Source organism: Salminus brasiliensis, chromosome 1 (assembly GCF_030463535.1).
Source record: "Salminus brasiliensis chromosome 1, fSalBra1.hap2, whole genome shotgun sequence".
Classification (NCBI taxonomy): Eukaryota; Metazoa; Chordata; class Actinopteri; order Characiformes; family Bryconidae; genus Salminus; species Salminus brasiliensis.
Genome location: NC_132878.1, coordinates 63,223,381 through 63,250,205, shown reverse-complemented (window position 1 = coordinate 63,250,205; position 26,825 = coordinate 63,223,381). Strand labels below are relative to the sequence as shown.

General features: G+C 39.6%; 1 protein-coding gene across 2 annotated transcripts; it reads left to right on the top strand.

Moving 5' to 3' along the window:
- The first annotated feature begins 22 nt into the window (after positions 1-22).
- snx9b (sorting nexin 9b) lies at positions 23-26,529 on the top strand. 2 transcript variants are annotated; one of them, XM_072686121.1, is made up of 19 exons: positions 23-362; positions 3,014-3,100; positions 4,002-4,076; positions 8,248-8,352; positions 13,445-13,513; positions 15,559-15,721; positions 17,553-17,691; positions 17,832-17,913; positions 18,382-18,507; positions 18,592-18,709; positions 18,993-19,123; positions 19,219-19,325; positions 19,515-19,618; positions 19,819-19,896; positions 20,048-20,124; positions 23,547-23,636; positions 23,899-24,013; positions 24,809-24,900; positions 25,143-26,529. In XM_072686121.1, exons 1-19 carry the CDS (start codon positions 351-353, stop codon positions 25,188-25,190), a joined length of 1,818 nt encoding a protein of 605 aa, XP_072542222.1. In that variant the 5' UTR covers positions 23-350; the 3' UTR covers positions 25,191-26,529. The 2 variants fall into 2 exon arrangements, with proteins under 2 accessions (XP_072542222.1, XP_072542230.1); XM_072686129.1 differs by lacking the exon at positions 13,445-13,513.
- The last annotated feature ends 296 nt before the right edge of the window (positions 26,530-26,825 follow it).

Sequence of the window (26,825 nt, the reverse complement as noted above, 5' to 3'; positions counted from 1 at the left end):
TCCGGTTTGGGAGTGAGTAGCTGGCCGGAGCTGGAGAGTGTGGAGGGGAACGCTGATCGGATCAGTTCGGGGGTCTCCGCAGTGTTCATATCAGTACGGTATCGGGGAAGTCGCGGAACTGGGCTGTGTGTGGTGGGGGGGCTGTGGAGGATCTCTGTGTTAGACTCGCTCTCTCTGAAATGCGTTGAAGCCGCAGCAGCAGCAGCAGCAGCAGCAGCTTCTCAGGACGGGCTGTTTTCACCGAGTTCAGAGACAGAGACCGAGAGAGAGAGAGAAATGTGTGGATGAAGAGTCGATATCTGCCCCTCAGCGAGACAGCACTTCCCTGATGACTGATTAATGAGATCGTAATGGCAACACAGGTGAGCAGTAGTTAGTCTTTGGCTGTGTGAAACTTTGTTTTTGTTGACTGTTTCTCCTGGAAAACTCGACTCGCCTCTCGCTGGTCTGGCCAGGGGCTCCACGCAGGCGCCAACGTTCACTATCGAGTGTTTTAAATGGTTCACAAGTTTTAGATCTGACGGGTTAAACTTTCTTAAATGTGCTCGGCACGACCGTGTGGGGTGCTGACATTTCAAAGTTTAAAAAACGAGCTTTAGTCGCTTTCTGTAAACATGGAAAAAATGCATCATTAAGAGTCTTGTGACATTTCACTGCCTTCCAGTACGGGTCACAGCTTGCGCAATGCACCATGGGAGCTGTAGTTTTTGGGTCAAACTATTCGCTATCAGTACGCAATACTTATCATAAGCTACCACGTTTAAAGAACGTGGACAGCAGATGTTTGGTTAGGTTTCTGCACTAGCTAACTCGTGGGGATTCAGGTGGCGTTCATCATTGTAGTTGATGAATGTTTACCTAGTATCGCTAAACTCATGTTAGCATACTATCTTATTGGCTGACTTGGCTAGCCGCAGGCCCTGCTCCTATCCTGTGCTCTCTTATCAATGTTGAGTCTTTACTTTAAAACCCAGTGTTTTCTCTGAAGCTGCCTTTGTTTCATAGTATGTTTGTAGAAGCTAGCTAATATTTCCCTGATTAGTCAGCAGTCCTTGACTTACTTTTCTTATCTGTAAAGTCCATGTCAACACAGCTTCACTGAGGCTGACAGTTCAGTTCATTCAGGCCTGGTTCGTTTGATAGTTGGCTAGCATTAGCTCTCATTACCAGAAGTACTGTGACACATTCAAAGCTGAAATGCAGCTGACTAGTGTGCTTAATTTATGATATTATTGATATTTCTGCATATTTCAGTCATAGTTTGATTGAAAATTAGAAGCTTACTGACATAGAACTTACTGATGAGAATATGGCAAGCTGTTGTAGCCTAAAGTGCCACCAAGGATTTCTGTAAGGCAACCTTTCCTAGTAGAAATGTCAAATTTCAGAGATCAACAGGATGTATAAAACTGACAGACACATGACATTCTCACTGGGTTTTATTGCCAGGATGACACATCCTTAAAAGTTATTTGGACTAGTCACATGTTACCATTGATTGACATTTTACTAGTAAAACTCTGCCATTAAAGCCAGCTGCATATATCAACACTCTAATTCTGATTAGTACAGGCCTATATATTTGTATATTCATTTAGACTTGCGTACAAATGCTAATTCAAGACCTCCAATGTAGTTTTGAGTAGTTGTAATTTGCGTTTCAAATCTTAAAAAAAATATTACTATTGAAAATATATTTTAAATGGTAAAAATGACATTTTGACTAGTTTTAAATTGAGTTACGACTTGTATGGCTCATCGCATTTTAGGCTAAAATGGTTTTCCACATAGGAACTATGTCTACAATGCAAATGTAGCAGTTTTATTTATTATTGAAAATCACCATGTGCTGTCTAAAAGGATGAATTAAAACTGTGGTAAATCTGAAGATATTACTTTTCTTTGTTTGCCTAATCATGCCCTGCGTGTACCTCCCCACTGTAAATGGTTTAAGAAATACATTCAAAACCTTCAAACCTTTAGAAAAACATTGTAAAATCTTTGTAGCTTCTGGAAGCATTAAACACTTTGGGTATCTACTTTCTATGCTCACCAGTAGGTTTCTGTAGAACTGGGCATTTCACATGAAACCTCTTAAAATACCACTCTTACGTTTTATTGACTGAATTATGCACAGATTTAAAAAACACACCTGGAATTTCACTTTAAGGCGCTGAGAGACAAACCGCGTCACTTCTGCTGAAATGGTTCTCTTAGAGAAATGCCTGATGTATTCAGATCAAATAAGTTAAACACACACATACACTTTCTCACACACTCTCTCCCTGTGTGTATAAAGACGGGCCTGTAGCCTGAGGAGGCCTCCAGAATAGAGGAACCCTTCACAACCCTGCTAATACTGCCTACACTGTGGTGTGTGTGTGTGTGTGTGTGTGTTGGCATAATAAGAGCTTTGTAGTAAAATGAAATTAACATTTCCTTTCCCTCTGAACACTTGAACAGTATCCGTGTCATATGTATATGTATATATGTGTATAATTGTTTTTAGAAGTAATAAACCCCACTTCTCTAGATAATTCAACAATGGAACATAATGCATTTTCACTAAATAATGCCCATTTTCCGTCTTTTATAACATCCAAAAACACAAGAAATGTGATAAGGGCCCATTAAATTCTCTATATATTATATTTAGTCCTGACCGGGAGCTTAAAACAGTTCTTTTATTTGTATTAAATCACGTTTGTCATATTAGACATGCCAGACCAGTTTTTAATATTTGCCAACTTCTAGGATTGTGTTATTTGTGTTGCATGAACAGGAGTGAGAATCTCTGTTTATGTGGACATGCTCACACATGCTCCAGTGTTTTTCATTGTAGTCTCTGTCAGCTGCAAGTGTAGCATGCAGACAGTTACTACAGGCAGTCGTTTTTCTTGCATAATGTGCACATTATTGTCCATGGTTAGGATGAGGCTTACAGAACCTTTAGTATTCCATTAACTTCTGCCTTTCCTGTTGTTTTTTTTTTTTTTTTTCTTTCCCCATGCAGGCGCAGGTTTTATATGACTTCACAGCAGAGCCGGGGAATAACGAGCTTACAGTGAGAGAGGGAGAGACGGTCACAATCACTAACCAGGTAAACTGAATACTTTCCACAGCACATTACAGTTTCCTTACTTCTTATTATTGTGTGTGTTTGTGTTCCAAAAACACCCCGCAGAGATAAAATGCGGGGAGAGGAAAGGCCCTATAATGAAACCTAAACCTAAAACATTATGACCACTCCCAGACGAAGTGTGTAACACTGATTATATCATAACAACTTTGCATGTCAAGGTCTGATGTTATGTCATATGGTAACTAATCAGTTGGTACTAGTAGTGGGTGTGTTCAGTGCTTATGGGGTGAGTAACTGCCCAATCTGGAATGAAATATTTGAAATATTTGCACCCGAGGCTTATCAGTACAAGAGAGCAATGAAGTCTCGGACAAAGGGTCTGCTGCGGTGCGACTTGCAGGACTGTTTAATGATGGACAGGATTGTGTCACAACATACAGTGCATCACAGCCTGCTGTGCCCATGCCAACTCCTGTTCACTATTAAAGATGTCTACAGTGGACATGAAAGCATTGAAAGATAAACAAAATAAATGTGTGCAGGAGCCCAATGACACCTAAACATTCTGCTATTCTGGAGCTTTTGTATGAAATCTCACTCGGATCTAAACATCTCTGCAAAGCTGATTGTTATTTAGCTATGATCTGCCTATACAGATATGAATCTTGTATAATTGTCCCTAATTACAGTATATTGATTTAATTTCAATACACTGATTTATTAACAGGTTCCATGGTAATTGTCTTACCTTAGCTGCAATTGTATGATGTTATGCCTTTTTAAGGGGGCTGTATTGATAAAACAAATAACAGAAAAACCTGGAGTGCACGTGCATTTGCATGTGTGTGCTTGTGAGTAAAATCTGAAAGCGGTAACCATCTTTCCTGAAAAGCTGAATCCGTTTCTCTTGATTTGTCAGAGCATTGGAGGCGGCTGGATCGAGGCAAAGAACTCCAGAGGAGAAGTTGGCCTGGTGCCAGAGGACTATGTTGAGGTATGGATGACTGAATGGCCTGGGGGCACACTGGGTCATAAAGCTACACATTATGCACACACAGCACACAAACAGGCTGTGTGTGTGAGATGTTTCCTGGAAAGAACGGAAACTGCCATGGGGGGTGTTTGCCAAGTTCAGCAGGAAGCCCTTGTGGTCTCCTTGTGGCCCAGCTGACGTATTGATACCGATACTGACACAGGCAGAATCAATCAGAACTCGCTGGCCTTCTGAAACTGCGATGCATTTCAGAGTGAAGGGTGGTAAGAGGAAGGGTCTCTGGATTAAGCACCTATGCCGTTACTAGCTTGTTTGTTCAGTGCTTTCACTAAAAAGGAAATGGCACATTCAGTGCGAATGTAGGCAAAGTGAAACTATGCACAATATTTTGAGGCTAGTGAAATGAAATGTCTCACTTTGCTTTTGGGTGATTTTATTTTAGGTTTGTTACAGAATCGAATCACAGTGTTCTTTTCTGATATCTGATCCAGCATTTTCTGACTGAATCAGACAGGTATTGATATTGGGCTTCAGATCTGCAGCTTTTACAGTTGGCATGTGTTCTCAGCCTGGCTTCATAAGATCTATGTGAAGAAAAACTCAGTTTGTTTTTGACTCTGCAAAACTACAGTGGACCAGAATCTCATTCTGCATATACCAATGGGAAAGGGTCTAAAAATGACTTGGAATCAAATATTTTTACATTGATGTCCATTGAAAGTTGAGAGTTTTTTTCTTCTCCTCTACGGTGGTTGTTTTAGAGATACAGGTTTTAGCGTAACAACGATGAAACACTCACTGAGCACTGATTTAGACAGACCTGTACACCTCCTCATTTATTTAAATTATCTAATGAGCCAGTCGTTTGGCAGCAGTGCATGCCTTTTTCAGGCCACAATATAATTGAATGCTTCATACTGAAACTATGCCAGTGTCACGCATTAGCCAGCATTGCTAACATTCGGTACGTACCATCATACAACTCAGGTGTCCTTAATCTAATATTCTTCTCTTCACCTCACACCGAGATCTAAACAGAAGATAAAGTCGCATTGAAACTTGTTCTGCAGGATCACCACAGTGATGAAGTAGCAACAGAGCTATGCTAGTGCAGTACAGTGAGGAAGGGAAAAGATTTAGGATGGTGTGTTTTTGAAAGCTTGTATGAAACGTTGTGTCAGACATGATTAAAGTACACATTTCAGAAAGGGCTGAACTTTAATTGAAAAATATTTGCATACATTTATATTTCATTGTTGAAATGACAACATAAATGTACAGATTTACACAGTCCCCAGCAATGCTTTGTGCAGCACAGCAGTCATGTTTAGTACTTTGTTGTGTATTTCTTGCGTGCAACGACTGCGTGAAGTCTGAGATTGATAGACATCAGCAGGTTCTGAATATCTTCTCTGGTAATGCTTTACCTCTACTGCAGCCATTTTCAGCTTTTGCTTGTTTTGGGGTCATGTCCCTTTAGTTGACTATAAATCGGATGACTGGTAAGACTTTGAAAAAGAAAAACCTACGTTTGTGATCATTATCTTTACGATGAAGCGCCGCCCAATGGGTTTGGAGATGTTTAACTGCAATTGGAGCTGATAAGATGTTTCTATACACCTCAGAATTCATTGTGCTGCTGCCTTCAGCTGTTACATCATCAATAAAGATAAGCTCACCAGTATCTGTGACAGCCATACGTGCCCAAGCCATGACACCTCACCACCATGTTTCACAGATGAGGTAGAATGCTCAGGATCGTGGGCTGTTCCTTTTACTTTTTTCTTTACACTGTTTTTGGTCTGCCATCACCAGGGGAGGTCTTCCTTGGCCTACCAGTCCCATTGAGATTAATGAGCTCACAAGCTCATTCTTTCCTACCAGTGATCTTCCACACAGTTGATTTTAGTAATCCAAAGACTTGACCGGCATCTCTGCAGGTTTTACTCGTTTTTCAGCCTCATAATAGCTTCTTTGACTCTAATTGGCACAGCTCTTTTCCTCCTGTTGAACAATGGCAACTACAGACTCCAAAAGTATTTGAAAGGTATCTTATGCCTGCACTAATGGAGCAATGGAACACACCCGCGCAATCATCATATGTCCCATGTGCCCTAAATTTCATACCGAATCTATTTTAACACTGCCAAAAAGTAGTTCCACAACTAATGGGTTATTCCTACTCTACGCTAGCAATTCCAAAACACCAGGACTGACTAAGTGGAGGTTGGTTGCAGTACCTGTTAAGCCCTGAAGACACTCCTAGAAGATAGCTGCTGATAATAGTATATAGATAGAGCCATAACTGTCAAAGGATGAAGTTCAGTCATAGACGTTATAAATGAGACCAGCAAGTGGTTGAGATATGAATGGGAGCTCTTGTAACGCTCAACATGGTGTCTGATTATGGATGAAGTCTCACCCTTCAACAAAAACATCAGCTGGGTGGTTACCTCACGAGCGGAGAAAGGCTTGACATGCTAGTGGGGATAACCCCCCTCCCCCCAGTGTGGAGATCTTCCTGTTTGATGAAGAACATAGCGAAAATAGCGTTTTTGTAAATCAGCAGAGATGTACGTTGAAAAATATTCATCCATAAATTCCCATACTGGTGCAGTCCTAATGACTAGTTTCAAAGGTAGAATAAAGTGAAGTCCTGCAGTGAAGGCTGAGGTCCGCATCTGCTCGTTCTCACTCAGATACACTTGATAAACAGCTCAGTCTCTGTGTAAACACACAGTGAAGCCATGAAGGCTGTTTGTACTCAATGCTAGCTGTGAAAGCTTGGCTTCTGCTTACTATGTCTCACAGCTGCACACGCATGCCCACAAACACACACACACACACACACACATACACACACACACACACACACACAAGCTTTCTTCACCACACTCTATGAGCCAAACAATGACTACATGTGTACACTGCTGTACAAATATGTTCTACGGTCAGCTGTTTTGCTGCAGTGTCCTTACATAAATCAGCTCTGTGGAAATGACTGGATTTGAGAAAACATCTGTAATAGGGTGCTACAGTTTTTCATGTGGTTATTCCATTTAAATAGAATTAAACACCGTGGGTTTAGTTTCAGACACTTTGTGTAAATTAGGACTTGACTTTTATGGATGTTTCACCACTAATGATTTTAAAGCACTAAAATGAGGAGAATCTATAATGAAAGCCAATCTATGTTAATGCAGTCTAAAAGTAAACAGCATATAGTAAACAATTCCTAACAGACTTTTAGGATACAAATAATTAATAATGTTATGATCTAATAAAATAAATATAATAGTGTGGGGTCAGGGCTGCTCTGTTTTTTTGGCTGTTTAGAAACTTGGAGTCTCTTTTAACACACTAACACTTTCTCCCTCATCAGTGTCCTGCACTGTATGTATGAGAAGATTGGGACACACCTCGTAATCTTTGAATTCAGGTGTTCCAGTCAGGCCCATTACTGCAAGTGTAAAAAAAAAAAATAAAAAAAAACTAGCCATGCAGTCTGCCTTTACACACATTTGTGAAAGGATTTGATTGTGGTACAATAATAGGACGTCACCGTTCTTTTTCCCCTCCTCGATATTTCACCATCAACTGTGAGCGCTATTATTGAAAAGTGGAAGCGTTCAGAACCCACAGCCACTCAGTCATAAAGTGACAGGCCACATAAAGTTACAGAACAGGGTCGCAAGACGCTGAGGAGCCTAGCGCATGCAAGTCTCCAACTCTGCTGACTCAATAACTGAGTTCCAAACCTGCGGTTAGAGCTGCAAAGGAGAAACCAACTCCATAGTAATGCCTATGAATTTGTAGGTGTCCCAATATTTTTTGACCATATAGTGTAACAGTAGTATCTGTCAAACTAGCGGTTATTTTTGGCAGCTTAGCTGACTGTAAAGATTGTTATAAGAACATTACTCTATTGTTCTTATACTCATTTCATAATTTTTATTTTGACATAATTTGAATCTGCTTGTTCTTTACATTGTTGTTTACTAAACCTGATGATTAACGGACCAATCTAAATAATCTAAAATGACTTGGAATAAACCTTTTTAGATTTAAGTTAAGATGTGTTATGTTTTTACATATTAAATACCTGCTCATGTATATTTGTATATAGAAAAGTCAGACTTTATTGAACATCTCACTATTTGTCTGTTCACAGCTTAATAAGCCTCAGCCTTTTGCAGCAGGAGGAAGTACGGCCCCACTTGACCTGTCCTTCTTTGACAGTCAAACCCCGGCCCCAGCCACTGCCACACAAAGTCAGGTAACCCCTCGCACGCCTCTTCCTTCCCTCTTTTTCCTCTGCTTTTCAAAAACAGCCCTCTGTGTTTTAACTCGGTTCTTCTCAAGCGGAAGATGAAACCAGAACTATCTTTCTGGGTAGGGTCTCAGAACAAGTTCATGTTCTGGTTTCTGCTCATTTTTCTCCGTGTCTGAGCAGCTCCAGGGCCATCTCTCTCCCACTCAGCCGCTGTTCACTGTTCAGCTTTCTGCAGGAAGTGAGTCAGCAGAAGAGGAAGGGAGATTCCAGATCCAGTCTGTAAAACTCCTGACTCTGAAACATGCAAAAATGTGCTAGCTGTGGGACTGCAGGCACTTTTTAAATTAAACAGCCTGTCCATGATAGAGCAGAGCTTTGCTTTGCCAGGTATACAGTATGCAGTGGGGGGAAAAAAGTATTTCGTCAGTCATCAATTGTGCAAGTTCTCCCACTTAAAAAGATGAGAGAGGCCTGTAATTGACATCATATATAGACCTCAACTATGAGAGACAAAATGAGAAAATCTGAAAATCACATTGTCTGATTTTTAAAGAATTTATTAGCAAATAATGATGGAAAATAAGTATTTGGTCAATAACAAAAGTTCATCTCAATACTTTGTTATATATCCTTTGTTGGCAATGACCGAGGTCAAACGTTTTCTGTAAGTCTTCACAAGGTTGGAACACACTGTTGCTGGTATGTTGGCCCATTCCTCCATGCAGATCTCCTCCAGAGCAGTGATGTTTTGGGGCTGTCGGCGGGCAACACAGACTTTCAACTCCCTCCGAAGGTTTTCTATGGGGTTGAGATCTGGAGCCTGGCTAGGCCACTCCAGGACCTTAAAATGCTTCTTACGAAGCCACTCCTTTGTTTCCCTGGCAGTGTGCTTGGGATCATTGTCATGCTGAAAGACCCAGCCACGTTTCATATTCAATGCCCTTGATGATGGAAGGAGGTTTGTACTCAAAATCTCACAATACATGGCCCCATTCATTCTTTCATGTACACGGACCAGTCGTCCTAGTCCCTTTGCAGAGAAACAGCCCCAAAGAATGATGTTGCCACCCCCATGCTTCACATTTTGACCCTACGGGCTGAGATCTTGCATGGAGCCCCTGATCGAGGGAGATTAGCAGTGGGAGAACTTGCACAATTGGTGATTGACTAAATACTTTTTTCCCCACTGTATATGTATAGGTGCTGTGTGCACCACAATAAAAGGGTTCCTATCATGGAAAAACAGCTTTATCTTTTCTGAGTTTTATTTTTATTTTATTATGTAGTATAACCAGTGTTCATTGTAAACATACTGTTCACTCTGTGGTCCATATAATCTATATTTGTTATGAATTTATTGTATTTACATATATCCACTTATTCAGCCTACTGCCATTTAGCCCCACCCAATTTGCACTGAAGTTATAAAGATAGTGCTTTTTGAATATGGCACAATACAGAGCAGCCAATCAGAACAACGCGGCCATTTACAAGCTTCAGTTTAAAACGTACAGTAACAAAAAGAGCCTGTTTAATTCTATCGGATAGTGAGGAAATTAGTTGTTGCGTTTTCTTTATAGTGAATCATGCATTTGGTCAGTATAGACAACATTCATGATCGGGCTGGGTGGTGTAATACATTGGTGTATTTACTGACCACAACGCAGTGCAGACTAAGCACTGGCTTTAGTACTTAACATGCAACAGTATGTCATTTAGACTAATCAGCTAATCAGCAGTCTAGATTTTTTGAAAAAAAGCCTGCCTATTGCCATATGAATGTTGTTTAGACTAGCATGGACATTTGATGTATGAAAATTCTTATCATTAAATAATTATTTGAACATTTTGTATAAATAAAATAATAAATGAATAAAATGATGATATAAATAAATAATATGGTTAAAATAAAATGGTTTTCTATTCCCAGACCTAATTCATGATCTGCTCAGGAAAGTACATTTATCATGATGGCAGTACAGTATTGTTGTAATGCCCATCCTTAGGTGTATTTTTTGCTCCCATTGCTTCTTACAGAGGATTAGACTGGGCTGTAATTGTTACACAGCTTTGAGTGAGTTGGAGTTGCCTTGCCCTTGGTCTAATATTGTGAGAGGCTTTTTTCAGTAGGCTGTCTGTTTTTCAGTAAACAAGGAGCTTGATTTGACTTGCAGAACTTGCTGGAAGAAGCAGTGTGTTGGCTTTGAAATGGGACATGCAGGATAGATCTGAATGACACATCAGTTGTCAGCATGTCGTCATTTCCAACAATGTCCTCGTTCTCTGTTGCAATCCATTTTCCTGAGATGTTCCTGACAGATGTTTCATAAGTGGGACTGGAAACGGGTCTTTCATCAACCGATCAGGCCATTTACTTTTATATTTACCATTATTAAAACTTTGACACACCGTAAACCTTAATATTGGAGCTTGAGGTTAGGTTTTAGGTTGGGGTTTACAAACACTCAAATTAAGTAGTTTTAATTACAGATAATAACTCACAAGCTGAAGTTTTCCTTACTCCAATTGGTCACTAAACTGTAAGAATTATGACTGACAACAGTGTTAGTACAGTGTCTAAGTGGGAGCTGGTGATGGAGGGCATTTTTTATTTTAGCTTAAGCTTCTCTGGTGATCATTTAGCTGCTCTGAAAATTTGCCCAACCAAATTCCAACCAAATATTTACATTTATATTTAATTCAGTTTAGCTTAGAATCCTTGTGAAGTAAAAATTCTTCAGCTAGATCCGCTCTGTTGGTACAAAAAAATTACAACACAGGCATTGACGTTTGGCTACAACACTTGTTTTATTATATATTTTTTTTATAACAAAGTGTTTGGCCCACAAGAAAAATACCTGTGGGTTCGTCTTTGTTGAATTCAACTCGCACCTTTCTCATTGGTTTCTGACCTTATGGCATGTCTCCTCTCCTACCCCCAACCATCAGTGTATTCCCATTCCCGCAAGGTTACCTTTCCTTGAGTGTCCACCTGTATTTTGAGTTTTAGTTACCTGTCTGACCTTTGTAGGCTGTAAAGAAAATAGTCTGGTTCTAAACTAGCTGGATTCTACAGTGGCCACTCATGCACAAGAGCAGGGTTATACCCTCAGCATTTGGCTAATGTTCTGTTAGTACTGTTACTTACTTTACTTACATATATGATCAATTTCATAGAATGCAGAGACTACAGCATTGTAACTTAACAAAATGCTTTGAGAGATGCCATCAAACATTGGGCAGCAAGTTACCTCCTATTTTTTGAGGTATTTGAACCTTTTAGTGCCCTAAAATGCATATAGTTGTGTCATAATACAAATGGCATATGAATGTGCTGCCTCATTAAATTCAGAAACATCTTGCTGGGAGGAGGTCTTCTAAAGAAACTATGCGTCAGTGCAAGGTTGTTTCCTCATTGACTGTTGAAATAGCTTAGAATTAAAGGGAATCAATCATGTTCTTCATTCCATTAGACTTAAAAGTCTCAGTCTAATGTCCCAGTTCCTACTGTTTATGAGGTTAGGTTCATAAAGGTTTGATTCTCACAGCGAATGTGTAAAAAAAAATACAGAACTGTTTTTGGCTTTTTACTGGAATAGTAGACTGTAGTTTTTTTTTTTTTTTAAATAAAAGTTAAAACAAGCTTTGAAACATCTCAAACTCCAACATCACAAGCTTGGCACATAATCAAGCTTGGCAATAAAATCCCCTGGCCAATATGTAACTGTTATAGCATTACAGTCATTTTCTTTCAAAGTTCAAACCAGAAAATCATACAGAAGAATGGCAGTGCAGACAGACTGTGGGCTACTCTTCCACATTTTTCAAAGACATATTTTAGTGCATGGTAGAAATGTTGCATTGGTTTTGAAACATATTTAATTAAATCATCACCTAGACATGAATTAGAATCCAAAGTATTCTTTTACAAAACCGTTAACTATTGTGTATGAATGTGCTGAAGAGGACTCTTCAATTTAATAGAGGAATTATTCATGTGAAGGACCCAAATTCCATGTTATTTTTGTATTATTTTTCCAGGCCCACTTGTGACATTTGTGTGAGTTTATGCACCAAAAACAGGCATAATTAATCTTACTTGACCATTTACAACCCCTCTGTATCCCTTAGAAATAAAAAGGCTGTTTCTATTACTGTGTCTTTTAGACTTTCTACAAAACGTCTGTTCCGGCTTCTCTGTATTGTGCCTCATTCAGACAGCGGTCCAAGCTAAAATCATTCTTATAGCTTTAATTTTTATAACTTGAATAAGAAGAGCTAAAAAAACACAGCTTCCATGAAATCACGTATTGACAATTTGTTTTTTTAAAAAGCAAGAAACAGAAATGGACACCCCTGGGGCTTAGTTTATGCTTCGTTGTTATAATAGGAAATAGTCTAGAGGTGAAGTTTGCATGGGTAAAAGGAGGGTGGAACTTGAGATCATAGCAGAAGTTGTTAACCATATCTTCTCTGAGGTTCTCTGTCTGATACAGAAGTGAAAGCAGTGTGTGTGTGACATTTTCACACAATGTGCAGGAGCTTCAGTTTAATGTAGCGGGCTTGAAATTTGTCTTGTATAGCTGCTTAAAGTGTCTTCAAACCAAGTGACCAAAACATGCATTGGTGTCTTAGCTTCTCACAGACTTTAAAAGAGGCTTTAAAGTCTGTGTAATATGAAGTGCCAAAGGAACGTTTCCCCAGCCCTTGTTCCCAGTCAAACCCAGGGGACATTTTGCAGCAAGCAACGGATGTAGTAAATCTGAGCAGTGCCTTCCATTTCAATCCCAAAATTGAGTCCCAAATGGTCACTAGAGGCACATTTTTGAGGCGTATAGAAATGCCAGGTGTAAACAGCTGTACAGTCGAAGGGCATGTGTCTAAATCTGTGTCTAAACCACAGTATCCTCACTCAAAACTAAACTTGATAGAGTCGATTGGATCACTTCTCACCATATTGGCCCTACAGAACTTCAGGGTGGACCACTGCTGAGCAGTACTGCCACTCTCTGGAAGACCATTCCTGTAGGCGGCTATTTAGGGTTAACTCTTTTCTTGCAGGCCCGTTATGATGATATTAACTCTTTCCTTTAAGGTGGATGTAGTTCAGGTGGAAAGCCCAGACACCCCCCTCACCCCTGTCTCCCCGACTTCCCCTGATGAGGTAACCAGAGAAGCCCTGCAGGACGGGCCCCGGGCCCATGCATGAAGGCCCAGTGTTCCGTCCCGCCATTGCTCCGTCCATAGCCCCCTTTTTTTTTCCTTTCCCTTTATCTTCTCTACCTGCACATACTGACACGAGAGCAGACTGAATGAAGTGCACACACCCCCATGCACACATCACCTGTAATCAAACTGATCGGCAATGTTTATGTAATGTGATACTATCACTGTTCACACCAATCTCTTGCTCATCTTTTTTTGTATGAAATAATGAACTATGGCCAGTTATTGTATGTTGATATGATTTAGACCAGCTTGTTCTGATTTATTGCAATAATGACTTATGATTTTTGTTTTGAATTTAAAGTGTGACCTGCTATGCTAAAATAACCTGCAACCATCACCCAACTGACTTCTCAGTGGTGCTGATCCAGTTAGATGTATCCCACTGTATCAGTTTTGTTACGTCTGTAAATGCCAAATATTTAATATCAGCTTCAGCCCACAATTCCAGTACACACACACACACACACACACACACACACACACACACACACACACACACACACACACACACATTCTGTACCAGCATGGTCAAGATCTGTTCCCAGTGCATGGCATGTAGTTTAACAAGAAGCACAGAAAAAGCAAGCAAGCTACTCTTGTATTTTGCATGCCATTTGTATTTACCTTTAACTTGCATTGTGTTGAAACTGGACTTTACCCATTGTGCTGTCGGGGCCAAAATCCACTGAGGTTTCCAGCCCATAGCAGTAGGTCATCACTCACACTAATACATAGACTAGAGGAAGTGTGTATCCATTCACAATCTAGATAATGGAAGGAATTAGCCTTGCTCTAATTAAAGTGCCATTGAGGTCATTTCTCTTTTATATGTTGAAGTGGATTCTATTCGACCTTTTTTTTTTTTTTTAAAGTCACATATTGATGTAAGTGGGACGTCTTCTGAATGCCTCACAGGAAGCTCAGCAATCACTTACTGAACTGAAGGCAATGTTGCAAACGTCAATTCTGCCCATTTGGAGAATCTCGCTTCAGCTCTATTTTCTATCAACCTCTTTCAGTGCGTTTCAGTGAAAGGCTGTGTGTAATCCCTGCCCCCAGATGCACTTAGTGATGCTGCTAGCTGCTACCCAAAGAACACACAAGGACAGATGTTTGAGATTATTGGAAAATTAAAACTACAGGTCTTTTTGGGATAACTCATGCTCATAACGGTTTCACTTAATTTGGCATGAAACTGCTCTGATTCAGTGTAATTATTCAGCATTTGCAACCATGGTCTGAACTCACACATCAGGCAAAAACACATTTGCAGAATTTCCACATTTTCAAATGTAGTTGATCAACATGTATAAGACATGTTTTATGTTTTTAAGACATGTCAGATTTGCACTGCTACAAGCTACGAGGCTAATGTAGCTAACAAGTAATTCAGCATCACTACGTGTGATGTTGGCTAAGGCCGGGGGGGGGGGTCTTTTGGCTGACAACTAGCATTCTCCTCCAAGCGTGCTGAGCTGTCCTACCAAGTTTTGTTTGCATCAGGAAAGAGACAGTTGGATGGTTTCAAGTGTCTTGAAAGAAGCATGTGCTAGCTGTCACCCTCCCAGCTCTGGTAGCATTATGTGATGGGTCATCGTAACTGGTGGGTTGGAATTGGTAATGATTGTTGGGAAAATTGAGTGAAGAAAATGAGTCATACTGTGTCATAAACCACGTAAGCAAATCTGCTTTACAACTGATTGGTTTGAGGCAAGTGTGTGACTTGCAGTTTGCACAGTCCTAGTGGGTGTTAAAAATTTGCATTACTTGTTAGCTTGTTCTCCTTGTGGCTTCCATGCAGAACTAAAAATACAAGCTTTAGTTACAGTTAGGCTAAGAGGGGAAAACTGTAACTTAGATTATTGTAAAAAAAACTTGTCTTTGACTGGTGAATTCCTGTTTGTTGGTTGAGTAACAGTTGGAAGAACTTTCTGATTTTCCCACTGCTGGTCCCTCAACATTTGCCGCTCTTTCTGACAGACAAGTAATGGTAACGACCCTTGGGCAGTGTTCGACTCTAATGCCTCCGGAGGCTTCTCCAACAACTGGGCGGCACAGCCAGAGGGCACAGAGACTGGCAAGAACAGCAATAATGCATGGGGTTCCTCCTCATATGGCCACCCTCAGGCCTACCAGGGCCCAGGTAACTATCCATGCTCTTTCCTCTGCAGTTCTTGAGTTCAATCACGTGTAAGCAAAATGACAGGAGAACAGTTGAAGCAGTCATTTGCTTAGATCAATTTGTACAATTTTTCAAAAAAAAGTTGATCAGCCATGATATGTTTAAACTCTACACTACAGTTGTTTTCATCACACTGTTGCTTTAGAACTGCAAAAAATATTATAGAATATTTAAGAATAGAATATATATATATATATATATATATATATATATATATCTCATTCAAATAACGTAATTTTATATTCAGCCAAATCCTAGTCAAGCCAAGTCATAACTGCATAGTACTGTGCAAAGCTTTTAGGTACCTAAGCACATTATTAATTTTAAAAAATTATCTCAGCAATAAGAAAGTTGTTGCCTCCAAAATGCCACATAATATTAGAACAGATGCAGGTAAACATAAAAGGCAGGAAAAAGAAAGAAGAAAGAATTTCTCATTTAAAAAAAAGTAGTTGATATCCTGTCAAGATTCCTCCTAATTTTTAAATGAATTGTATGTATATAAAATAAGATGCTTTTTTATTCTAATTATCATATCTTCCTAAAACCTTTGCATATAAAGTATACTGTATCCATTCTGTGTCAAAGATTCTATCAAACTCTGCCCTGGCCGATATTCTGTGTTCAATTTAGTAATAATATTCAGGATTAAGGTAAAAAAAGGTATTTTCATAGTGTCAGAAAAATGATGTGCACCTGTGACAGAATAACGTAAAAGGTTTAGTATCTTTGTTGAATAACGTCATGTGTGTACGATTTTGTCCTTAATTATTACATGTGGTTTTATAATGTGTCATTCGTGAGTAGGGAAACGCTCATTTGCGGAATGATGTCAACTTTAAACAACTGCCCTTTTCTGCTGTTTGAACAGATACATACTGTTCAGGCTTGTGAGGGTGTTAATATTATTAATGCTTATGTTTATATGTTAGGGATGCAAGGCAATACACACTGAGCTGAATACAGTTTAATTTATGCTGAAATAAATTATTTTTTTATATCAAACATACTGATGTAAATTGGAGTGGTTTTCACTGCTGTATTAAAAAACCCTCAGTGGTATTCCTTAAACAAGCAATCGTGAAAGTAACAAATCAGAAAGTAAGAATTTACACTTTGCGTTTCAATTTGTTGTGTGGAAACACAGTTCTAGGCAGTTTTTTTTTTGCTTCTGTATCCAGACTGTGTTGTGTAGTTGTGCAAAATCCACAGTGTCCATCTTTTCGCCCATTGTGGGTTGAATATTAAATTTGGTGTACATAGACAATCCTGTGGAGTTCTGTTAAATAATAAGTAACTTCTCTTCTCTCTTCTTAAAGACATTTATCCATATCCATACTTAATCGATTATACAGGTATACCGTTCCTCCTGGAGTGTACATAACATGTTGCATGGATTGATCTCTTGTACAAACTCACAAGCATGTGGTTTTCTAGACTCTTTGAGTAAATGACGTTTAACGGTTGCAGTCGTGTTGTGTTTTTAAGTGATATGATATTTGTAGATTAGCGTTGACTGAAGATTCAATAATTAATAAAATAATGAGCAAAGCACCACTGAGCATGCAAATTAAGCTCTCAAAGTTCAAAACTTGCGTGTTACTGGGCTTTTGTATCATAATATGCAAAGAAAAGGCTCTGTTTGTGATTTATCTTCAGTGTTCTTCACTAACATAGGCCCTGTTTAATAAAAGCCAGGTTTGTATATAGTTGTGTGTGTGTGTGTAATAAAGGTCTAATTGGTGTATATTCTGCATCTAATGAGTGTGTGTGTATGATGTGTTTGCGTAAGGTGCTGAAGATGATGAATGGGATGACGAGTGGGATGACAGGAAGTCGTCAGGTGGCTATGCTGAAGGAGACACTGGGGAGGGAGGGGCAATCAACAGAGGAGGAGTACATGGGTCCTCCATGAAAATCGCCCTCAACAAGTAAGGCAGCCATTTTAACCTATGATTCTTGCTCTGATCATGGAGTTTGGATTAGGTCCGATCAGTTATGAGCTTTCAAGCAGCTGGAGATGATCAACATTCACAGTCTTTTCTACCTTACCTTCATGTTCTGTTTGCAGATTCCCTGGCTTCTCCAAATCAGGCCCGGAGCTGTACCTCCTATCCAAACAGACTGCCAAAGGAAACAAATTATGTGTCTATGTAAGAGACTTGTCCACTTTACTTTAAGTGTTGGCATGTGGAAGTTAATAATAATAATAATAATTGCATGATTGAACTTGGATGATTTGCATGATTATGATGATGCATATTTAAAAAAAATTATTAAATCTGCCAATTATTCTTTACATATTGTCAATATTTCATGATGAATGAGACTGTAGAAATGCTCCAGAATTAGAAACAAAAATATATCTAAATACATTTGAAAGGTTTCATTCATCTTTGTTCAGTGGAAAAGCTAGGTGTACTTTCAGTGCACTGCCAAAATAATGCAAATAACTAATTACTAATTATAATCAGTAATATCTGTCTATTCAGTAATGCTAGCATATGTACAAATCTTCTGGATTTTGTAACTTAATTTCTTGCTTTATATGCATCTGTTAGGAATGTTGGAATGACAGTAATGTACACTGTGTATACCTATTGTGTGTTTTTCATCTTTAGACAGGGGAGGTTGGGCCAGTGTGGGAATATCCTGAGACCCAGCTGGACTGCGTTGTAGCAGACCCCAAAAAGGGCTCCAAAATGTATGGCCTCAAGAGCTACATTGAGTATCAAGTCACACCCAATGTAAGTATAGCAGCCTATACACACAAAAGATTAAATGCAACAAATCTGCCTAATTGCTAAACTTTATGTTGTTATTTTTTGCAGACCACCAACAAACCAGTCAACCATAGATACAAGCACTTTGACTGGCTGTATGAGAGACTTTTGGATAAATTTGGTTCCGCTATTCCAATCCCCTGCTTACCTGACAAGCAGGTGACTGGTAAGGATATTTCAGTAACAGGCTTGGGCTGTTTACATAAAAAATTTACAAATAGCGTGTTTAAGAAGCTTAAACACAAGACTTTACAAGCTATGCAACCTAAACAACTTTTTGAATAAAATGTAATCAATCTCAAATTCCCAAAGATCAGAATGATCCCAAAGAAATTTCACAACAGTACTCCCTAAAAATGACATCCGGAGCAAGTGGTAGTCCTAGAGGTATTTCTAGTCATGTGCTTGATGCTTTTCCTGCTCAAATACAATTACTGTTTTTGCATTAGGGCGCTTTGAAGAGGAGTTCATTAAGATGCGGATGGAGAGGCTCCAGGCCTGGATGACAAGAATGTGTCGGCACCCTGTCGTCTCCAACAGTGAAGTCTTCCAGCTCTTCCTTACCTACAAGGATGAGAAGGTATAGAGAATAAATGGCTGATGCTTCTTCCTTTTGAGTTTCTTTTTTATTTGTTTTTGTTGATACACACTCATGTTTTTTTATGTGATTTGCAGGACTGGAAAATGGGGAAGAGAAAAGCAGAGAAGGATGAAACGATCGGGGTAATGATCTTCTCCACGATCGAACCGGAGGGTCTGCCTGATCTGGACCTTCTTGAAGTGTGAGGAAAGATTGACTACTCAATCTTTATAATGTTTTAAAAATTGCTCAGTAATAATCTGTTGAATATATATATATATATATATATAATGTAAAAATCGAATGTGGTTGTTTTATAGAGACTTGCAGGAAGAGCGTTGCGGTGACTGTTGTAAAAAATTGCTTAGGTGAAATTTTTCTGTGTTTGTAGGGAACAGAAGTGTGAGCAGTTCAGTCGTTTCACCAAAGCAATGGATGATGGCGTGAAAGACCTGTTAACAGTAGGAAATGAGCACTGGAAACGCTGCACGGGCCGTGAGTGACCTCTCCAAGGCCTTCAAACTAACCGTCATGTCTTGCTAAGGATACACTGATGTGGACTGAATGAGCAGTTAATGAATACTGAGAATGAACGCCATTTAACCTAGTTAAATGTGTACTTCTGTAATTTTCTCAGACTCAAAGAAATCATTTCCAATCTGGTTAGAAAAGCGTGACCATATTTTATCTCACAGCTCTCCCGAAGGAGTACCAGCGGATCGGCAAAGCCTTCCAGAACCTGTCATCCGTGTTCAACAGCAGTGGATATGAAGGTACAAGACGCTGTCTGGTTATTCCCACTGAAAGTTATGTATGTTATGATAAACGTTTGATGTTTGGTCGACCATAATTAGAGGTATAGCTGTGCTTGTTTTTAGTATGTGGTTCCTGATTGTAAGTGTGTGGTTGTGGGGTTTCCTGCAGGAGAGGCCACACTAACTGATGCTCTGACAGCAGCTGGGAAGACCTATGAGGAAATCGCTCAGATGGTGGCAGAACAGGTACATTGAGAGGCATTGCCAAATGGCTTTTGGTTCCCTGTAGACCTCTTTAGTGCTTTTAGTGGCTGAATTGTTTTGCGAAGTCAGTACGCAAGAAAGATACACACAGTCCACACAATTGTTGATGAGTTGGTCACTGCACGCACAGCACTCTTTTCCCACACGATAGATGTTGCTGTTTGCTCATAGACTCGAGCTTGCCTCAGACAGAGGGCGGACAGGAGAACAGAATGGCGTTATTGGCTAAAATACATGCAACTATGGGCGAGATCAAGGTCAAAAGGTCAGCAAAAATGAGACTGATCACTGCTTGATTCTGAGAGGTCTGTACTTTATAGCATAATAGAGAGCCATTTTAGCTATACCTTAAGTCCTCTATGAACTGAATTTTTCCATTCTGTTGAACTCTGATCTTTTTGCAGCCCCTCTTTGTGTCTTATCATTCAAACTGTTGCCGGTTTCCGGCTTCTTTTTACAGCTTATACTTCCAGGAAGTGTCCTTGATCCTTTTGTTCTGTCCTGTTAAAAATGTGAGGCCGTTTATTAGGGCTGCGCAGTATATTGTTTGTTCATCGTTCAGCTGTCTTTCGCAATACTAATTTCACAGACTGTACTGCAGTGTACAATTAAGCCTTTTTAATTAACCGCAAACATGTTCATTTGTTGTGTGCTGTGAGCATCATCAGCAATGTCTGTTGTTCCAGATCTTTGTCTGTGGGTGTTTTGATTGCTTTGGGAATTCCTGTGATTCAATAGTGATGAATCATTTGGTCAGAATCGTGCAGGCATGTCTGTAACCTTGTTACATCATTGTATTTTCAGTACATTTCATGGTAGTATGCAGTTATATAAAACTGCACTATGACATCTTGCTCATATGGTGCAGCTCTATGGTACTATGAAAAAAGCATAAGCATTCATTTAAAGTCCAGTCAAAGCTGTCATTATGTTCAGGTTCTTCATTTTTCAGTAGATCTATTGAAAGAGATTAGATATAAGACTGAGGTTTCCTTAATAACCTCAGGCAAATAATAAATTAAAGATACGAGGGAAAAAAAACACATGTGCACCTGCCCCAACAGATAAACTGCACTTGAAGTTTTCATTTTTGTCTGTCCTTCCACTGTGAGAAGATGACTCAATAATGTGGGTCTGTGACTCAAAAGATGTGAGGCTGGTCTAGAAGCTCTTACTGAGGGAAAAATTAAAGAACATGCAATTAAATCGAACAAAGAAGCTGCTGCTTTCAGGACAATGGACTACCCCCATTGGGAAGACTGGAATTTCAATGAGCAGAAAGTACTTCCACTTCTAAGATTAAACTTTGGAGGTGTGGAAACATTTCCCTTCAGATTTCTTTCAAAACTGAAAGTAAGTCTTCTGACAAAAATGAAAGCTGTAATAAAGATAAAGGCTGACTCACTAAACAGTGAAGCATCTGATATTGGATTTAGTTGTTCAAGCATATTTAACTGAAAGGTCCCTCAGAAGCCTTAGCTGAAAACTCAGAACTCAGTGACTGTAATGAATAGTTATTTGACTGGAAATGAAATGAATAATGGGTGGTCTCTGACTTTTCCCATAGTACATCTTCTAAACCCATGCTTGTTTTCAGTACTATTACTCTGCTCATGTTGACGTACTTACAGACTGATGCTCAGGGCCAGGCCAGATCCTGCCTGGTAACAAGGGAACAGGCTTGGCTCTGTTTTTCCCCTCCTTCTCAGCCATCCTTTCCATTCATGCTTAGAAGAAACTCTCACTCAGTTGTTAGCCTTCTGCCTTGTTCATTAGCATCACATTCATTTAAGCTGTGATCGCTGTAACATGCACTTTACAGAAACTCGGTTGTTGTTTGATGTGTACGCAGCATCCACACGGAGGACTTGTCTGGTAAGCATCCATGGCTTCAGATGCCTCTTGCGGACCACACAGTTCTGGACCTCCTATACTTAGTAGTGTCTTCTTCTTTCCCTCTGTTATGTAGCGATGACTCATCTCTGTACATTGATTCAATCTAAAAATGCACAAAGCCGATATGAAGAACATACAAGGGGGGTTAGATGGTTTTAGTCATGGCTCTGTTGTGAGTTATAAAAGTGTTTCTCAGCATGGAGAGTTTCATTGATGGGGTTATGTAAGACTTTCAGGGACTCTCTTCCCATCACCCTCTCGGCCTTTCTTTCGGCTGCCAGGGTGAAGCCAAAATAGACTGAGGTTTTTTGTTGTTGTTTTGTTTGTTTGTTTTTTGGGGTTTTTTTGTTTTGTTTTTTGTTTTTGTTTTTTTAATAATTTAGGGAAGAACAGAGGCCTTGCGTTGACCTTGTCCTGTAACTGCACTTTTAGATTGAATCTATGGGCTAGGAATAAACTGCAGTCTGACTTTAAATAAACTTTCCATGCTCCATCCACAAATGCTTTCTTCTATAGCAATTGTTGCTAGGTTGGACAAGCTTTACAGTATGTTTAACATTATGAGACACTGGAGCCATCTTTGTTTAGAGTCGCTACCAGGGCTATTTTTATGTGGTTTCAGTAAATACATTTTTAAAAAACTTGTTTATGTCGAATTTGGAGTGAAACAGATTTTCAAGAAGCAGATTAATTAAGATTTTTGCTTGTATTTATGCAATTTGTGGCCGTGAAGCGTTTATTTGCATAGCTAACAGTGTTGGCCCAGTATCTCTGGTTTTGTGCTAAAGATATACCACTTATGTCTTGGCTGAAAAACATTCATTTTAATGCAATGAATTCTTTTATGCTTAATATTTTAGGTTCTAGGCAGTACTGTGGTGTTTTAGCTAATGTAAGCCAGCTAGCAAGTTAGAAGTTAAAACCGACTTGCCACCATGCTAACATTAGCTTGGCTACAGAAAATGTGTGACTTTTCTCACACACACATGCAAATGAATCAACACCTTTGAAATTTGGATAAAACAAACCGAATGTTAGGTTGAGTGAGGTCTTCATCAGCGTTCGGTAAAGCTTGTTCAGTAGCTACAAAGACTGCATTTGTGTGTGGAGCATAGAGAGGTCATTAAGGACCACAATAAGCATGTCCTTATTAAACACACTGTTAGTAAGGGCTTTTGCTTATTTAACGGTGCAGTCCGTAATCAGACACATTCATTAGTGAGGATTGTTCCTTTTGAAAGGTACGTGTTGGTCTTCAGTTGCCCACATAGATTGTAGCTAGTGAAGTTAGCATTTCATTTTCAAAGCTCTCCCTAAAATTCAGACTACTTTCACTCCCGAAATCCTCTTGCCGTTGTTTAAACCAGTGGTGTATTTAACTTCCCACAACAGTTTACTGTGGGGGAAGACAAAGGTGTGTGTAAGTGTGTATGTGAGTAATTGCATTAAAGTAAGGGGGTTTGCATGTGTGTATAATTATCCTGCATGTGTCTGCTTTCTCTCTTCAGCCCAGGAAGGATCTTCACTTTCTCATGGAGACCAACAACGAGTACAAAGGGCTTCTTGGATGCTTCCCTGACACCATCGGGGTTCACAAGGTGCTAAATATAGGAAAACGCTCCACAGACAGTACACAGTGTAGATTGGAGGAAACAGCTGTGAACCGTTGACGAAGCCACATAAGAAATGAAAACAGGAATCAAAATAAGCACTACAGAGTAGTCATTTGAATCACAGAGGTTAAGCGGCACCTCCTGGTGGAGTGTTAAAGTACATTACATTTAGAATACATACTGAATATTTGTATTTGGAAAAAAATATTGAAAACAGTTTTAACAAGTTTCATGTTGATCGTCCTAGGCTGCTATTGAGAAAGTGAAAGAGGCTGACAAACTGGTGGCCACCAGTAAGATAACCCCTGCAGATAAGGTCACCATGGGCAAGCGAGCCAGCTCTATGTCATATGCATTACAAGGTACTGTACAACACTCTGAACTCAGTCTAAAGTATTCTTTAGGTATAGTATTTCTAGTATTGCTAGGAATAAGTGTAAGGGATGAGTGTAATTTTCACACTTTACTCAATACTTGCTTGGTGTTCTAGGGTTGTTTATTGGATGAAAATGGACAATAGGGCACCATGTGGTTAAAAAATAAAAATTAAAAAAGTAGGAACAGTCATTTTGATGCTTGAAATATGCCTTACCTTTTGTTCATATTTATAGGTAACAGTGTGCAGAAAGCACATAAGCAAGTGCATTAGAGATTACTTATCAACAGTTTCAGGAAAGTGTGTGATTTGCATGATCGCAGTTGCTAAAATTAGCTTTCATTACATGCTAGCTATATTAGGCTCGCAGCTCCAGTGCTAAAGAACTAAAGAGCCAAACCAACCATGTCTTGGCTGAACAGTGGCAGCAGGGGTAAAGAGAAACTTGTGCAGATTTATTTTTTGCTTTACTCTTCTTTTAATATGTACATGTCACTCAAGTTCATATGAAACAGCACACACTTGCACTGTGAGATGTGATGATGTCAGCTGTGTGTTTCTTCCTGTGGGCTTGTTGAGGGTGGCTAGTTTAAGCATCATAGCCTAGTTTCAGATGCTCATCTTATATGAAGAGCTTCAATTATATCTTGTTCGGGTATCAGTCAAGAAAAAGTGTCCCTGTTGCATCTGTAATACAGCAGAAAAGTACTGTGTAGTTGATGGTTGGACCCCAGCCTATTGAGGACTGTAACCTCATACCTGCCTGATGATGTCCCTACAGCGGAGATGAACCACTTCCATAGCAACCGCATCTATGACTACAATAGAGTGATGCAGCAGTATCTGGAGGAGCAAGTGAAGTTCTATGAGACGGTGAGCTGTTTTTTGTTTGTTTTTTTTTATAACTTTTAGAAGTCCATCCATTTACAGAAACTTTGCAAGAACACACAGGCCTGCAAATACATTTATAGCTTCGGTACAGCATCGGATTGGTCCTTCAACTTTTTTTTTTTTTTTTTTTTTGAGATGAGTAATGCACAGGAATGAATGAATGAATGGAGGTGTGTATATATAACAGGAAGGTCGGGAAAGTGAATGCTGTTTTGTACCTACAGATTGCTGAGAAGCTGAGACACGCTCACAGTCAGTTCACAACCATGTAAAGAAGAGGACTGCACTGATCCGGGCACAGCTGCACATACGAGGCCCCCTCGAATTTCTGCCTTCTTTCTCTCGCTCTCTTTCTCACACACTTGCTCTTGTTTTCTTTTCAGTTCCTCTTTACTTTCCAGCTCTATGTTTGTCTATGACCTCACTGCCATTAAAAGCTTCTGTTGATCTCAGGCCAAAGGCAGATAAATACCACAAGACATCTTACACACACACGCTCTCAGCACCCCCAGCAGTTTCCATTTTTAATTAAAGAGGCACTACTGCTTTTTCAGCTTAATCTCCGTCTTTCACACCTGTAAGTCCAATTACTACGGACAGTCATTTCAGCATCTGATTCAGTCTCCCTGATTAGACTTAAAACAGAGTTGGAATACAAGTCAGTAGAAGTGAAAGCTCCCGTCCATTGGCTGGTATTGTAAGTGAGCTGTACGGCAATAGTTTTTCTTTTCTTTGCTAAGTTCAGAGAAGTCACTGGCCATGGTAAATGACTGCAATATAGATGCAGCAGAGACAGATGAGGTTGAATAACACCGCTGTATGTTCCTTCAAACAGAACAGCAGCCACAGCCAGTGACAAGGCTGCTAGAGGCTGGGTTGATAACACAGCACCGCTAAATGTATGTGTCCATCATTTGTTGTGTATTAGTTTGAATCGGTTTCACACAGAGCCACTTCTAGCCAATTCTAGCCAACCTCATTTGTGATATCCAGTTTCTTCACTGCGGGTCTCCAGTGGGACTTGGTGATGAAAGAAAAGGATGTGCTAGACAGGAAGAGGAGGGAGAAGTGAGTGTCTTACAATGCTAACTACTGTGCCATTTTTGTCTGTGCACTAATTTGCAATAGCAGAGGCATGGCCTCCCCCACTGTGCCTTTTTGTGTGTGCTGTGAGTTCAGCACACTCTGTACGCTGCGCACTTTAAATTCAGAAAATGCAGTGCTGCATCAGATACCTTTATGCATATCACTTAACAAATGTCTCTGGACTATATATAGGAGGGCTGGTCCTTTTTTCTTTTTTTTCTTTTTTTTTTTTTTTGCACCATTAATTGCATCCAAGTATCATTTCTTTGTTTGTTTTCTTTTCTCCAAAGCCGATCAGCTTTGCTTCTTTCGCCTGTCGCTAAGCAATGCTCTTCAATGCAATCTTCCTTTCTCACGCACTTCTTTCCCTTTCACATTGAGCATATATTCTTTATCCGATGCATGTGCTTCACTTCTTGATGTATCGTTTCATGTATAGCAATGTTTGCGAGTCATTTGCACCAAGAATGATGAAAACACAAAGGTAATTCTGATATGATTTAATAAACTCTGATTTGTACTCTCTCCTTTTGGGATTATTTTGTTCTGCTGTTTTATTTGGCATGTGAAGTCTGTGTTTGGGAGCACAGCGGTCCCCTCGGTTCTCCCGGGCAGCTGTGTGAGCTTTGAGGAGAATGTGAATGAGGGGGGGGGGGGGGGGAAACAGTGTGGTGTTTTTATAGGCGAACGAGCTTAAACCGTCAGAAGAACAAAATGTAATCTTCAAGTGTTTGACGTTGTGATCATTAGCTCTTCATTTTAGCTAAAGACCAAATCCCATAATATACATTTCAAATAGTTTTAACCAATAAAAGTCAACT

Coding starts and splice junctions, on each gene's coding strand:
- snx9b (XM_072686121.1), top strand. Junction 13,514..15,558: donor CCCCGACTTCCCCTGATGAG/GTAACCAGAGAA, acceptor TCTTTCTGACAG/ACAAGTAATGGTAACGACCC. Junction 24,901..25,142: donor AAGTGAAGTTCTATGAGACG/GTGAGCTGTTTT, acceptor TTGTACCTACAG/ATTGCTGAGAAGCTGAGACA.